This window comes from Myotis daubentonii, chromosome 3, assembly GCF_963259705.1.
Source record: "Myotis daubentonii chromosome 3, mMyoDau2.1, whole genome shotgun sequence".
NCBI lineage: Eukaryota > Metazoa > Chordata > Mammalia > Chiroptera > Vespertilionidae > Myotis > Myotis daubentonii.
Window position 1 is genome coordinate 4,239,014 of NC_081842.1, and position 14,329 is coordinate 4,253,342.

The 14,329-nt window shown below is 40.4% G+C and overlaps 1 protein-coding gene across 6 annotated transcripts in view; it reads left to right on the plus strand.

Annotated features, from left to right (window-relative positions):
• The window catches only part of DYRK1A (dual specificity tyrosine phosphorylation regulated kinase 1A), a 137,398-nt gene that overhangs the window by 97,869 nt on the left and 25,200 nt on the right, over positions 1 to 14,329 (plus strand). For 5 of the 6 annotated variants that reach the window (XM_059686463.1, XM_059686462.1, XM_059686466.1 and 2 more), the window contains 3 exons: positions 803 to 999; positions 7,175 to 7,294; positions 9,146 to 9,334. In XM_059686463.1, the coding sequence (XP_059542446.1) occupies positions 803 to 999; positions 7,175 to 7,294; positions 9,146 to 9,334 (506 nt within the window). The remainder of the gene's footprint in view (positions 1 to 802; positions 1,000 to 7,174; positions 7,295 to 9,145; positions 9,335 to 14,329) is intronic. The other variant, XM_059686464.1, reaches the window with a different exon arrangement.

Here is a 14,329-nt window from a genome sequence, read left to right on the forward strand (position 1 = left end):
TGGTCCAGCGTTTGCTGACCAGGGTTTACCTTTGCCTTAGGCTTCAGTCTGTGGTAGCAAGTTTGCTTGAATATAAGAAGGTTTTTTCCCCACTTTAAGTGACTTTCATTAGTTAGCTGCCAAATACTTTTAGAGACCCAAAATGTTTCTCGTTCATTTCTACAATAAACATCATGATCATGGGTGGTCCTAGCCTACCTGTGGGATAACGATTGATCATTCATTGTGATAAGTTTGCCAGGTCCAGGTTCTCTTAGGAAGAGTCCAGAGAAATCAGCATTCCGTGGAGTCGTTTTTGTGTATTCTGCTCACCCTTTAATTACCTGTGTGGTGGTGAGCACCATGAGAACAAATCTTCTCTCCTGGTTTGGGTGCTGCTGCGGGTATTGATAGCCACACACCCTGCCAGGGGCAAAGCAGCATCTTAGCCGTGTTCTTTTGAATTGGTTTCTCAGGAGCCCCATTCATCGGAGAGGCCCTTCAGAACTCGGCACTATTTACATAACTTAACAGTTCTCAGTTGATGAAAATCTCATATGTGAAAATAAATATTAAAGATTATTCCTATTGCTTTATGAAAAAACTAAGATTTTTCTCAATACAGATTTATAGATACTCATTTGATCACTGTATTTTATACTAAAACTGTTGTGTTGAGTGACATATTGTTTGTAGTTTTTGAGGTTTTTAATGTCATTGAACACCCTGAAGTTCTCATTTAAAGAACTATCAGAGAGGTCCGAGGATACAAGCACCAGGCTCCGAGTACGTCCTGTCACCAACCTCCCTTGTCTTCTCACAGGAGGAGAGACTTCAGCATGCAAACCTTCATCTGTTCGGCTTGCACCGTCATTTTCATTCCATGCTGCTGGCCTTCAGATGGCTGGACAGATGCCCCATTCACATCAGTACAGTGACCGTCGCCAGCCAAACATAAGTGACCAGCAGGTTTCTGCCTTATCTTATTCTGACCAGATTCAGCAACCTCTAACTAACCAGGTAAGTTCATGACATCAAAGCAATTTGTTGGAATGGTAGTTTATTCCTTAAAATGGTAAATAGGCAAATGCTTTAACGGTTTTCAGTTTTACATGTCAAGTGGAATTCTGGATTGACATAGTATGGTGTTAAGAAGTTTGCATTTAAAGAGGTTTTTTTTTTTTCTTCTATTTCACTTAAAACACACTGAATGTAATCACATTATCTTATTCTATGACAGGGAAGGAAAAATATTTTTCTAAAGAATATTAAAGAAACTGAAAGCTTATTTTTTGGTTTTGTTAATCCTCTCATGAGGATATTTTTTCCATTGCTTGTCAGAGAGAGTGAGGGGTGGGGGGAGAGAAACATCGATGTGAGAGAGACACAGTGACTGGTTGCCTCCTGCATGTGCCCCACCGAGGGAGGGGAGTGAACCCGTAACGCAGGCACTTGCCCTTGACGGGGAATCAAGCCCTCGACCCTTCGGTGCTGGGGCCGATGCTTTAACTACTGAGCAGCTCTGGCCAGGGCCCAAAAGCTTATTTGTATGGTAAAGGGTGGTTAAGTAGAAAAATGTAAATTATAGGAGGACAAGTCAGAGTTCATTATAGCAAACTTACATAGCTGATGTTATGCTTTTATAAGCTACTTTAGTATGCATATATTTATAAAAATAAGGACAAAACTCCCTAAAATTAAAACAAAAATATGTAATGCAAATTAATCATGCTGTTCATTTTGATATTTAGACAGAGATTCAGCTTTTTCCATAAAATACTTAGTGTAAAGAGAATAAGTGCTGAAATCTCTGGATATACATACATATATATACACATATGCACGTGTATGTGTATTTTTCATGTTTTCCTGAGTTATCTGCACCCATTACATTGATTTTGCTTTTACTTTGGGGGAAGTTTTGACTAGCTATCGTCTGGCAGTTTCTTTCCCCACTGGGATTGAGTCTGTGATGAGTCTGAAATGGCTGTTTTTCCATGTACTTGGGCATTTGGTTTGCCACTGTTTTGTTTAGGTTGTTTAATATATCAAGTGAGGATGAAAAACTTAGAAAACTTCAAAGTATTTCTTATACTGGATTATTTCAAGGTAATGTGCTTGGCTACAGTTAAATAATGTCATTATTAGGGGACAACCTTGTATGTATTATAATAAGATTTTGTCACTAGTTGAGCTTGATTTTTATTTATGAAATGTGCATGTGAGTAACCGTTCAGTTAATCAGTAAGATGAATTATGGCAGGACTAAAGAATTTTTTTATGCAGTATATTGAGAAGTTGGATGTTTGGAATTGGAGCAGTTGGTCAGAATGAATGTTCAAGTTTGGAAAGTGTTTAATTGTATACCAGAAGAAAATTCTCTGACATCCAAAAAGTAGTAATAGCACAATGATTCAATTGCATTGTACTTTTAAGAAACAAAGTATGAAACAATTCATTTTCCTCTGTCCCAAAGTAGCCTGTCAGGCAGTGTGCCTGTTTCTATCTGTTTCCCAGCTGATGGGACTGACTTCCTCAAGTGTGTAAGCACAGGACTCGGATCCAACCCAGGCGTCTTTCATCTCAGATACAGTGCTCTTTGAGTTCTAACACTGGCATCTAGGAGGGCTAGGACAGATTCCAGTCCTTTCAAGTTAGTTTAAGGTTCTTGTAAGTAGGTAATTTAGCAAAGTACCTATTTTTAGTTACAACAAATACCTTGTGAATTATTTTAAAATGAGATAATCCATTTAGTATTTTCATTTTTTTTTAAAATATATTTTTATTGATTTTTCACAGAGAGGAAGGGAGAGAGATAGAGAGTTAGAAACATCGATGAGAGAGAAACATCGATCAGCTGCCTCCTGCACATCTCCCACTGGGGATGTGCCCGCAACCCAGGTACATGCCCTTGACCGGAATCGAACCTGGGACCCTTCAGTCCGCAGGCCGACGCTCTATCCACTGAGCCAAACCGGTTTCGGCTAGTATTTTCATTTTAATCTGTAAAATACTTTTAAAGATTTATATGATATAAGATTGTCTTAAGTATAATATTCATATTCAATATTTGTAATATAAAATAATATTCAGCCCAATATATCTGCTAAGCACCACAGATTTGTGAACCTAATAAGGCAGTCAGATAGAAGACATTTTTCCTAGAACTGAAGTGTAAACCACTAAAACTGGGTGCTGATGTGGTATGTTCTACAAGTCATACAACATGGGTTCAAGTTTTTATTGTCTGAGCTGATTGTATGCCTTGAATCAGGTCACCTGGACTCTTCTGTTACTCAAATGTAAGATTGGGACCTTAGACTAGGACAACCCCCGCCCACACCACCACCTTCTAGCTCTAAACTTCTATAATTTCATTATTAGATTCCATTTTGTCTTGTTAATCATCGTGTCAGTGTCTTTTAAATAAGATTTATTGTAAAATAAATTAAAAGGAGCTAACTTTAACATTTTATTTTTGGTAGTTAATGTTTCATACAAGTTTACACAGTTTGTTCAAAAGATAAATTTAGGAAACAAGAAATGTAGTAAAGGCAAGTGTAGGAAAGTATGATTGGTGTTTGGAATGCTGAGCCTATGGGCTGTTAGGGTGTCTTTCATAGTTAAACTAAACCAGTACTTTGGATATGTGTTAAATATGCTAGTCACCTTTATTAGTGGATCTCAAAATAGCAAGAAGGTAGAATATAGTGTTTCTAATTCTGCATCATATATGAAAATATGAGATAATATAAGTAAAATGGACGGAATAGACATTAAACTAAAAAAACAAAGTTTAAGTTCTGGAACTTATTCTATGGAGTCTTTTCAGGGGGAAAAAAGGTTGTTTTAGCTCTTGATACTGATCTCAGCAGGAGGTAGAAACTACTTTTCGATTTGTGGTCTGTGTCTTCACACAGAAAGGTGGAGAGATGTGAGCATTGGGGTGTGGCTTTTTCTGGGTCCCACAGCTAGATAGTTGATGCAGCAGGAGGGCATCTCATCAGCTTCCCTTTCTGCAGGGAGGACAGGGGAGTGGAGTTGGGGGTGGGGGACTCGCTGCCTTCAGCTTGCTGAGCTTTAGGTCTTCTGAGCACCATGGGCTTTCAGGGAAGAAAGAAAAGAGCTTGCCCCGTTTCTATACATTCTCCCGGCTTTGTGGCTGTACAGAGCTGCAAGTGGAGACGGCATCACATAGGGCTGGCCTTGAGTCTTATATAAATTTGTAACAGTATTTGGAGAAGTTATTTTCTAGTTCTGGATTTGTGCTGAAGTGGTGAAATACAGTCTGGTCCGAAGGCTAATGTTTTTTGTAAACAGAACGCATCTGGTTTATATATACAAGTGCCCCTGAAATAATAACTTCTGCTGCCAGAGGTGTCTAAGAAAAGTAAAATATTTAGAATCAGCCAATTGATTGGGCCTTTCAGGCAGAGTCTGGCCAGTTGTGGAAGAGGTTAGCAATATTTTGTGAAGGGCCAAGCACATAGTATACACTCACGTTGAATGCAGAAAAACATCATTACTCAGTCAGCATTACATTCATACCCAGTGTTACGTTACGATTGTGTGATCTTGGTGTTTTGAGTGAGCATAATTTGTCCTGGAAAGATGTAGTCAGGGGTGTATGCTTTTTCCAGATGTTTGAAATACCAGTGGAATTATACATTCACGATTTTGTACATAACTAATTTTAATAAGTGCGTATGCTCATTTTATTAGTATTTATTGTGCATGACAATTATTTTGCCCAACAAACAGCCTAAAAATGATTCAACCACGAGGGTAGACTTAGAGGCCTAAAAGTGGTAAGGGGTTCCTGGCATAGTGTTGTGGTGCAGAGGGTAGACCTGAGGCCTAAAAGTGATCAGGGGTTCCTGGCCTAGTGTTGTCGTTCAGAGCCAGGATGAGGTGTGAGACGGCCTCCGGCTCCTCTCCTCTCCTCTCCTCACCTGCATGTGGCCCTGGCTCCAGGACTTTGTCAAGTGGTTTTACTCCAGAGGTTCAGGTTTCTCATTTGTAAAATGATTTTGTGAAACCTCACAGTGAGGCTCTACTCCAATAGTCCGAGTGGGTTCTTTTTTTTTTTTTTAAATATATTTTATTGATTTTTTACAGAGAGGAAGGGAGAGAGATAGAGAGTTAGAAACATCGATGAGAGAGAAACATCGACCAGCTGCCTCCTGCACATCTCCTACTGGGGATGTGCCCGCAACCCAGGTACATGCCCTTGACCGGAATCGAACCTGGGACCTCTCAGTCCACAGGCCGACGCTCTATCCACTGAGCCAAACCGGTTTTGGCCCGAGTGGGTTCTTGCTGAGTAAATTACCAGCATGAAAATAATGCCAGGGTCTTAAAAAATAAAAAGGAAATAAGCTAAGGGAAATCTCTTATTACCTTAAATGCTTATAGCGTTCATTCACATAAAAATAATTGACCTGCTTAGTACTGATACTGTCTATCACTAAAGTAAGTCTTCAAGGAACAGTGTGAGAACCCCGCTTGGGGTGGCGAGTGGTGGTGACTGTGGCTGTACCTGTGTTTATATTTAGAAAAAGAAAACTGTATATTAGCAAAACCAATCAGATGTTCTTATTCTTACTATCTTTTCAGACAAATAGTTGGAATCCCTGGGTTGTTTTTTTTTTTTCTCCTTAAACCTTATTTGGAACTTTAAGAAGTAGAGGATCATGAGAAGAGATAATTATTAACAGTAATTCCATGAATTTATCTGGATAACAACGTTTTAGAGTTTGAGTGTAGGTGCAGAAGAAACTAATGTTAATGTTGGTTTAAAAGAAAGTACCTAGGTAACTGCTATGATAACTATCTTTTCATACCACAGGGATGGTGATTTTTTTCTGTCCTGTCCACTGTCACCTTCCAACCTTCCTCCTCTGTTTTTCAAACTTGCTTAATTATCCCAAGACTCCAGATATTTCAGGGAGGTCTTGCTTGGTATGATGTAGTTACTGTCTCTCTGCCCCTCAGATTGACCTGAGTGTCCTTTGAGAGGGGCTGCATTAGCAGCTTCTGACTCCATAGACTTGGCTGGCATAAGTGTAAGAGCTGGAGTGGAACCCCGGGAGAGCTAGTGGTGGTGACTATAGGTACCTTCATGTAATTAATTGGGTTTGAGGATCTATTGATTGCAAAAGGCCTGTTGGGAACCCGAGTGGGGCACGAACAGCAGGTTAGGATGTGCTAGTTGCAGTGTTCCTGTCTAGCAGGAAACTCATAGTTGAACTCTGACTGCTTATTGGATGATGAAAGAGACGTGGCTTACGGTTGGGGTTGGGAGGAGTGAGTGGAGTATGATTGAAATGAGGTTTTTAAAAGAAAGTTTCATTAGCTGTAAGGTGTCCTGTGGAACTTGTTTGTGGTCAGCTCCTATTGTAATCATAAGTAAGGATATTGATAGGTATTATGGATCAATTTGTTTAGTCAAATATTTATTAAACACCTACTGTGTGCCAGACACTGTTTGAGGCAAAGGGAATACAGTATTGAACTTCTTGCCCTTATATGGAGGTTTCCCTTGTAGTGAAGGAAAAGGAGAAAAAAAAAACGAAGACCAGTAAGTGTGTAATGTGTAATGTGTCTGATGGTCCTGAGTGCTACGGGGAGTCACAGAGCAGGGAAAGCGGGAAAGGGGAGAAGTGGGGGACATGTTGTACTCAGTTGTGTTAAAGAAATGAGAGCAGATTTCAGCCTTGCTTACAGGGCAGATGCTTGTCAGAGGGCAGAGTCTCGTTGTTGGGAGCTGTACTTCTGCAGCACCAAGCCCCAGTCCTTCTCCGAGGCCAGCTTCGTGATGCCAACTGCGAGTCTTGAATGAGGCCAAGTTTTAGGAGTCATTCAGAAGCGGTTTTTCATTGGGCTAGGGGTATGGTGGAGAAGCCCTCTTGGGCAGCACTTCGCGAGTCTCTTAAACCAGGGGTGTCTCTATAATCCCACTGTTTAATATGGGGAACAGGATTGAAGCCTTGGGCAGCTGGGCATTTATCTGCTAATTTCATTGATTCGTTCTAGTGGTTGTCTTCAGTGGAATCTGTTGAAAGAAATAACAGAGAGAACATATAATCATCTAATGTAGATGCCTTTTTAAAAGATACATATACACAGGATACAGAAGAGGGCATTTATACCAGTACAGTAAAGTTAAAGTGCTAGTCTTTTCTGTCTATTTAAGGTGATGCCTGATATTGTCATGTTACAGAGGCGGATGCCCCAAACCTTCCGTGATCCAGCAACTGCTCCGCTGAGAAAACTCTCTGTTGACTTGATCAAAACATATAAACATATTAATGAGGTAAGACTATTGATTTATTATAACAGCATCTCTTTTGCAATAGAATAGGCAAAAAGTTATTTTGTGACCTATTTAAACATGCTAAACTTTTTTTTTTACCCCAGTGTTGTCATTTGGATGATTATTGTGAAGACTGGTAAACTAATGACTTATAGACGATATAATTATGTAAAATAAAGAAGATATACTAACAAGGACTGCAAAAAAAAATTACTTGTGGATAGCTTCCTCTTTTTTTCCAGAGTTGTACCTAATGAATGCTGAGTTATCATTTTTATAATAACTTCTCCAAAACAAGAAAGGGCAACATGAAAGCACAGTGACCAGTATAAAAGCATGTTTCAGTTAGAATTTTGCTTAAATTTTTATATATCTGTTTCTACTTTTGCTATGGATGTCAGGAAACTCTGAGATAGATTTAATACCTAGTTAACAGGCGTTTGGCCTAATGTATTTGATCTGTATTTCTGTGTTTTTAAGTTCTTTTTTTAAATTTTCTAGGTGTTCTTTTAATTGTAAGATATCTAAAAGCCTTTTTGGGTGGAAGTAGGTAGGATAGAAAACACAGCATTTCAAATTACTCATCTTCCAAGTTGGCTCTTTGCCACCAAAAATTATTTTTCTAATGTCTTAGCCCTTTGACTTGATTGGCATTTGCTGCTTAGCCTCAACTCCAGCTCCATTATTAATTATTGAGGGAGCTTTGGAGAAGAGCACATGCCTGTGCTTTCTTCCCTCTCCCAGTGTGAGTCCTAGCTCTTTTCACATTGCCGCCAGGTAGCTAAAAAGGTGTTCTATGGATGTATACATTTTACAGCACTTTCCTGCTTAATGCCGATATTATTATGTTAATGTGACAAGATAAAATTAGAATGAATGCAATGAGGAATATTTCTGAGTTGAATATTGTACACAATTAATGTGTTATAAAGGATGTGGTGCCAAACTAGCTTTTGAATATTAAGGATATCTGATAAATTGTTAATAATTTATCAATGTCACTGTGTAAATATATCTGATAAATGAAAAAGCTGTTAATCTGTTGTTAACAGTAACTTTGTGAAGCTTGTTTTTAAGTGTAGTGCTGTTGTAAACTAGAGTTTTTCTAATGCTGTTCTGTGAAACCCTAATTTATAGTTTTCTTAAAGTTAGTTACCAATTACTTGGACTGTTACCTAGTTCACCTATAATTTTTTTTATTGATCTTAGAAACTATTTTGTAAGAAAAACAGATACAAGGAAAATAAACCAATCTGTGATCAGCCTCCAGGTTTATGGCCTTTAGTGTTGGGCAGGGGTGGGGTGGGGAGGGGAGAGGATGTTTTTCATTAATTGTTACATTATTACAGGCTTAAAAATTGAGCTTGTCTCAATTTACTAATATAAAAGGAGGGCCTTTTATATTAGTAAAACATCAGTTTATATACATTTAAACTTTCATTTATAAAATCTTTTGCCTTATGAAACATTGATTGCTTGCCTGCTGTATGCACCCCAACCAGGGGATGGAACCTGCAGCCTGGGTATGTGCCCTGACCGGCAGGCAGTAGAACCTGCGACCCTTTGGTTCATGGGACAGTGCTCCAACAAGCTGAGCCTCACTGGCCAGGGCTAAACAGTGTAATTTTAAAGTGAACTTTATTGTAGACAATTTTCATTGGTTATGTATCAGTGTCATTCTACAATTCAAATACCAACTATAGGAAATTTTTATTTTATTTTTTTTGTATTTGTTATAAAGAATAAAAATTCATTAATTTCCTACTAATAGCAGATTTGTCTCTTGATAAATGCTCCCCTAATCCACAATGTTTTAGGTTATACAATTAACACTATATGTTCTCATTTCAGGTTTACTATGCAAAAAAGAAGCGAAGGCACCAACAGGGCCAGGGAGACGATTCTAGTCATAAGAAAGAGCGGAAGGTTTACAATGATGGTTATGACGATGATAACTATGATTACATTGTAAAAAACGGAGAAAAGTGGATGGATCGTTACGAAATTGATTCCTTAATAGGCAAAGGTTCCTTTGGACAGGTAATGTAATGGAAAATGCTGGATTTAATAAATTTCAATTTCTTAGTGAATGATGTTATTATACCCTTTCCTCAGTGGCATACTTTTCAATATTTGTAAGTAGATCTAAACAATGGGTATGTATTTGGATTGTCATAGCTCTCTAAAGATAGTAAAATGTATCAGCTATCAAAATCCCTTTGGACCTTTTTTTCTTTATTTACTTTATACAGCTACCAAGTACTTATGTTACTAAGAGGTTGATTTTTATATATATAAGTATATATTTTTATTGATTTCAGGGAGAGAAAGAGAGAGAGAGAAAAACATCAATGATGAGAAACTTTGTTGCCTCCTGCTGGCCCTCGACTGGGGATACAGCCCAAAACCCAGGCATGTGCCCTGACCAGGAATCGAACCGTGACCTCCTGTTTCATAGGTCGATTCTTGCCATTGAGCCACACCAGCCGGCACTGAGAAGTTGATTTTAATCATGAATATGGGCCTGCCGTTCATATGGGCTTTGTGTAGTCTATGGCTGATTCTCCATTATGAATGCTAGAGATAATTACCCCTGTCTGATATTCCTCCTCAAGGAGCAAAGAATTACTATTTTTAGCTGGCACAATAGGTGCCCTCTCACTTTTGGGAGGCTTGGAAAGCCAAGGGCTATGCCCTGGGTTTTTCTCTCAACTCATCTTCTGACTTTATCAAGCCTCCTCTTCCAGTCCTCACAGCATTCAGCATTGCTCAGAGTGTGAGGGCTCAGTTGGATGCTCTGAGAGGATCATTTGGGGATCTTCTATCAGGAACAACAAGGAATTTGGGAACTCCAAGGAAACTGTTTTTTTCTCTTCATTCCTGGCCTCTTTCTTTACCCATTACTCTCCCTTCCTCACCTGCCCGCCCAGCCCCAACACAAAGCACAAAAACCTAAATACAGTAGTCTCTTTCATTAGCTGTGTTCAGACCAATAGCTAGCCAGTCTTCCTCTTTGCACTTTTAAAAAGCGTTTTCTGTGGCTGTGGCTCCCCCATCTCTTTGCACTTGTAAATTCTATCTCACTGAGTCACAGAGCTCTGTTTTGTTTGAGGTGTGATTTACTGTTAATCCCAGAATATTTATCTTGCAACCTTTGTGCTGTGCGTCAGTCATTAATGTGCATTCCAATTACTTCTTTTGACTTCTTAATGATGAGGATAGAAGGGGTCTCAAAATGACTCATCCTGAAGTACCTTTTAAAATTTTATTTTGTTGTTTTTTTGTTTTTCTTTAACTATGGAACCTGCATGCATTTACTTACCTGTTCCTACCTTGAGAGAAAGTAAGATATGCCTCTTTTTAATCTGTGTGGAACACATTTGTCATTTGTCAGTCTTATGCTTAGGACAAAACGTATACTGGAGGGCGTTAGCAGCCATGGGTGTAGACCCAGAAAAATCTACACTATTAAATAAGCTTGTAAAGGAAACATGAGCAAGGTTGTTAGAAGACCTTCTGAGCTTCGGTGTGGCTTTGCCAGGCCCTGATGTTCCATTTATATGTCTGCCCCTTCCATGATTTCAAGGAATTTTAGTGATTTTACATAATGCAGGGGCTTTTCCCTTGATTTGTAACCTCGTTTTCTTCTTAGTCATAGGTATTTCAGTGTGTAGGGAGTCCCTCTTTTATGAAAGCACTAGAGACCCAGTGCACGAATTCGTGCACCAGTGGGGTCCCTCCGCCTGGCCTGCAGGATCGGGCCGAAACCGTCTCTCTGACATCCCCCAAAGGGTCCTAGATTGCGAGAGGGTGCAGGACAGACCGAGGGACCCCACTGGTGCACAATAGGGGCTAGGGAGGGACGCGGGAGGTTGGCCAGCTGGAGAGGGACCGCGGGAGGGCTCCAGAGTGTGTCTGGCCTGACATGGTCAGTCCCGATTGGTCGTACCCCAGCAGCAAGCTAACCTACTGGTCAGAGCGTCTGCCCTCTGGTGGGTCAGTGCATGTCATAGCTAGCAGTTGAGTGGCCTTAGCATATCATTAGGATATTATGCTTTGATTGGTTGAACAGATGACTGGACACTTAGCATATTAGGCTTTTAGTATATAGGATTATTTGTTTTGTTAGAAGCAGCTTCTGTTTCTCTCTCAAAGTTTCTTAAGGTAAGTTACTTCTGAAACCAGCTTTTGAGAGTGATTCTCAATACTTTCGATTCAGGGATTGTTGTCTCCACCTTGAAAATTACACCAATGTGTAAGCAATTGCTATCAACAGGATTTTTTTTACTTGTGTGACGTCCACCATGAAAATTATGGCCAAGTACCCTACTCTCTAAACTTCGTTTTCCCTAAATACTCAGTCTCTGAGCTCAGAGTGATGTTTTCTTCCTCTTTCACTTTAATTTTATTCTCTAATTCCTGTAAACCTGTGAAAATGTAGGCCTCTTTGACATAAAACTTCACGTCACCAGGTCTGATTGATGCCTCTCTTATATGCTGTGGTGTGCTCAGGTTCAGGACCTGCCACTCTCCAGATAATGTCCTCCATTGTCTCGGTTAGACTTTCTCTGAGGTCTCTGCCAGATCCTTGTTAAATAAGGGCTCCTTCACTTCTTTAGCCAATGGTTATCCTTATTGCATGTTGAAATTTCCCTGCGGAGCTTCTGGGGGTCGGGGGAAAGGACTGATGCTTAGGCTCCATACCAATTAAATCATAATCTGTGACTGCATTCTGGGCATTGGTATTTTTAAAAACTGCCTATTAAATGTGTAATTCAGGGTTAAAAACGATTGCTTTGGCATTTAGTGGTTAACTATTTGCTAAGTCAATAAATAGTTGGGCCCTGTTAATGGCCTTTGTCCTGGATCCTATTGGGATAGACACACTGAACTGCAACTCCTGGTGCAGGCAATTAGTTAGTCAGGTGCTTATAGGGCAGCCTCTGCCTTAAAAGACAATACCGTGGGGCCTTGACTTACGAGTGTCCCGACTAACCAGTTTTTTGAGATACCAGCTGTCTCTCGGCCGATTTTTTGCATTGAGATGATAGAGTAATTTGAGTTAACGAGCTCGGTCTTGGAACGAATTAAACTCATAAGTCAAGGCCCCACTGTAGTTACTATTTTTCAGTATTGGGTAGAACTAGAGATACTGCACTTTTTATTCCACGTTTGATTTCAGCTGAGCTGTTCATATTCTGTCATGGACAATCTATTTATCCTGACTGATGTAAACCCTGGAACATATATTCCATTCTCTTCTGTAATTCAGTGGTACTCAACCTACAAAGTGGAATCACTTGTAATTCTACCTGCACCTCCAGACTTTCTAAATGTGCAGATTCTGTATGATATTATAAATATAACTTCTTTAATCAGTTATAGTTGCTATTGCTGATTAGTAGAGATAGTTTCTTTTTTTTATATTGATTTCTTAATTTTTATGTAAATCTCTCTGTTAACATGAAACACATTTTTAAATGAGTAAATTTAAAATGAGATGTGTGCATGGTGATTTAGTCATGAACACTCCTTACCTTAGCACTGATTCTCATTTTAAAACTATCAAAATTCTCTATGACATTAAGTGTATAGAGGGGTGGGCAAAAGTAGGTTTACAGTTGTGAAACACAGTTTATTCTTATATTAATTACTAGAGGCCCGGTGCACAAAAATTTGTGCCCTGGGGGGGGGGTCCCCTCAGCCTGGCCTGTGCCCTCGCAGTCTGGGACCCCTCAGGGGATGACCACCTGCTGGTTTAGGCCCACTCCCTGGGGAATTGGGCCTAAGCTGGCAGTCAGACATCACTCTGGCAGTCCGGGAGCCCTCGGGGGATGTCCACTTGCCAGCGGGGAGCAGGCCTAAGCTGCAGTCAGATATCTTTAGCGCTGCTGAAGTGGCGGGAGAGGCTCCTACCACCACCGCTGTACTGGCAGCCGTCAGCCTGGCTTGTGGCTGAGCAGAGCTGCCCCTGTGGGAGTGCACTGACCACCAGGGGGCAGCTCCTGCATTGAGCGTCTTCCCCTTGGTGGTCAGTGTGTGTCATAGTGACCAGTCATTCCCAGTCTTTGTGCTGTTAGGGTCAGTTTGCATATTACCCTTTTATTATATAGGATAGAGGCCTGGTGCACGGGTGGGGGCCGATTGGTTTTCCCTGAAGGGTGTCCCGGATCAGGGTGGGGTCCCGCTGAGGTGCCTGGCCAGCCTGGGTGAGGGGCTGATGGCTGTTTGCAGGTTGGTCAAGCCCCCCCGCACCCCCTCCCCCACCCCTACCCCCAGTAGGGACCCTCACCCCATGGAGGTTTGGCCAGCCTGGGTGAGGGGCTGATGTCTGTTTTCAGGCTGGCCACACCCCCTTTAGGGTGGGGGCTTCCCACTGGGGTTTCCTGGCCAGTCTGGGTGAGGGGCTGAGGGCCATTTTCAGGCTGGCCAAGTCCCCCGGGGACGGAAGCTCCCAGCCTTTCCCTTTTTTCTTTTTATTCTGGGATTTATTTACCTTCTATAATTGAAACTTTGTTGCCTTCAGTGGAGCTCAGAGCCAGCTGGGAAGCTTGGCTTCCTCCATCACTGGAGAAACCAAGCCTTCTGCTCGCTTCAGCTCCGTGGCTGCTGGCTGCCATCTTGGTTGGGTTAATTTGCATATAGTCACTCTGATTGGCTGGTGGGCGTGGCTTAAGGCATAGCGAAGGTACGGTCAATTTGCATGTTTGTCTTTTATTAGATTAGATTGTATTATTTTCCATACAAACAACTGTAAACCTCCTTTTGCCCACTCCTGTATTGTGGAACTTTCCTGGTAATTTATATTTGATTTTTTTTTTAGTGTAAACTAATTTTTATTTTATATACCTATGTTGTTATCTATGAAAATCTAATTTAAAGTTAGAAATTTATCTACATTTTTCAGGTGACTCAGAACTTTTGATATATTTTACACTAATACTTGAGATTTAAACCAGGTTTTTCTCTCATTAAAAGAATATAAAAGAATTGTCTTACAGTGTTATTTAATAAGAAAGATGAAAAACCAAAGCA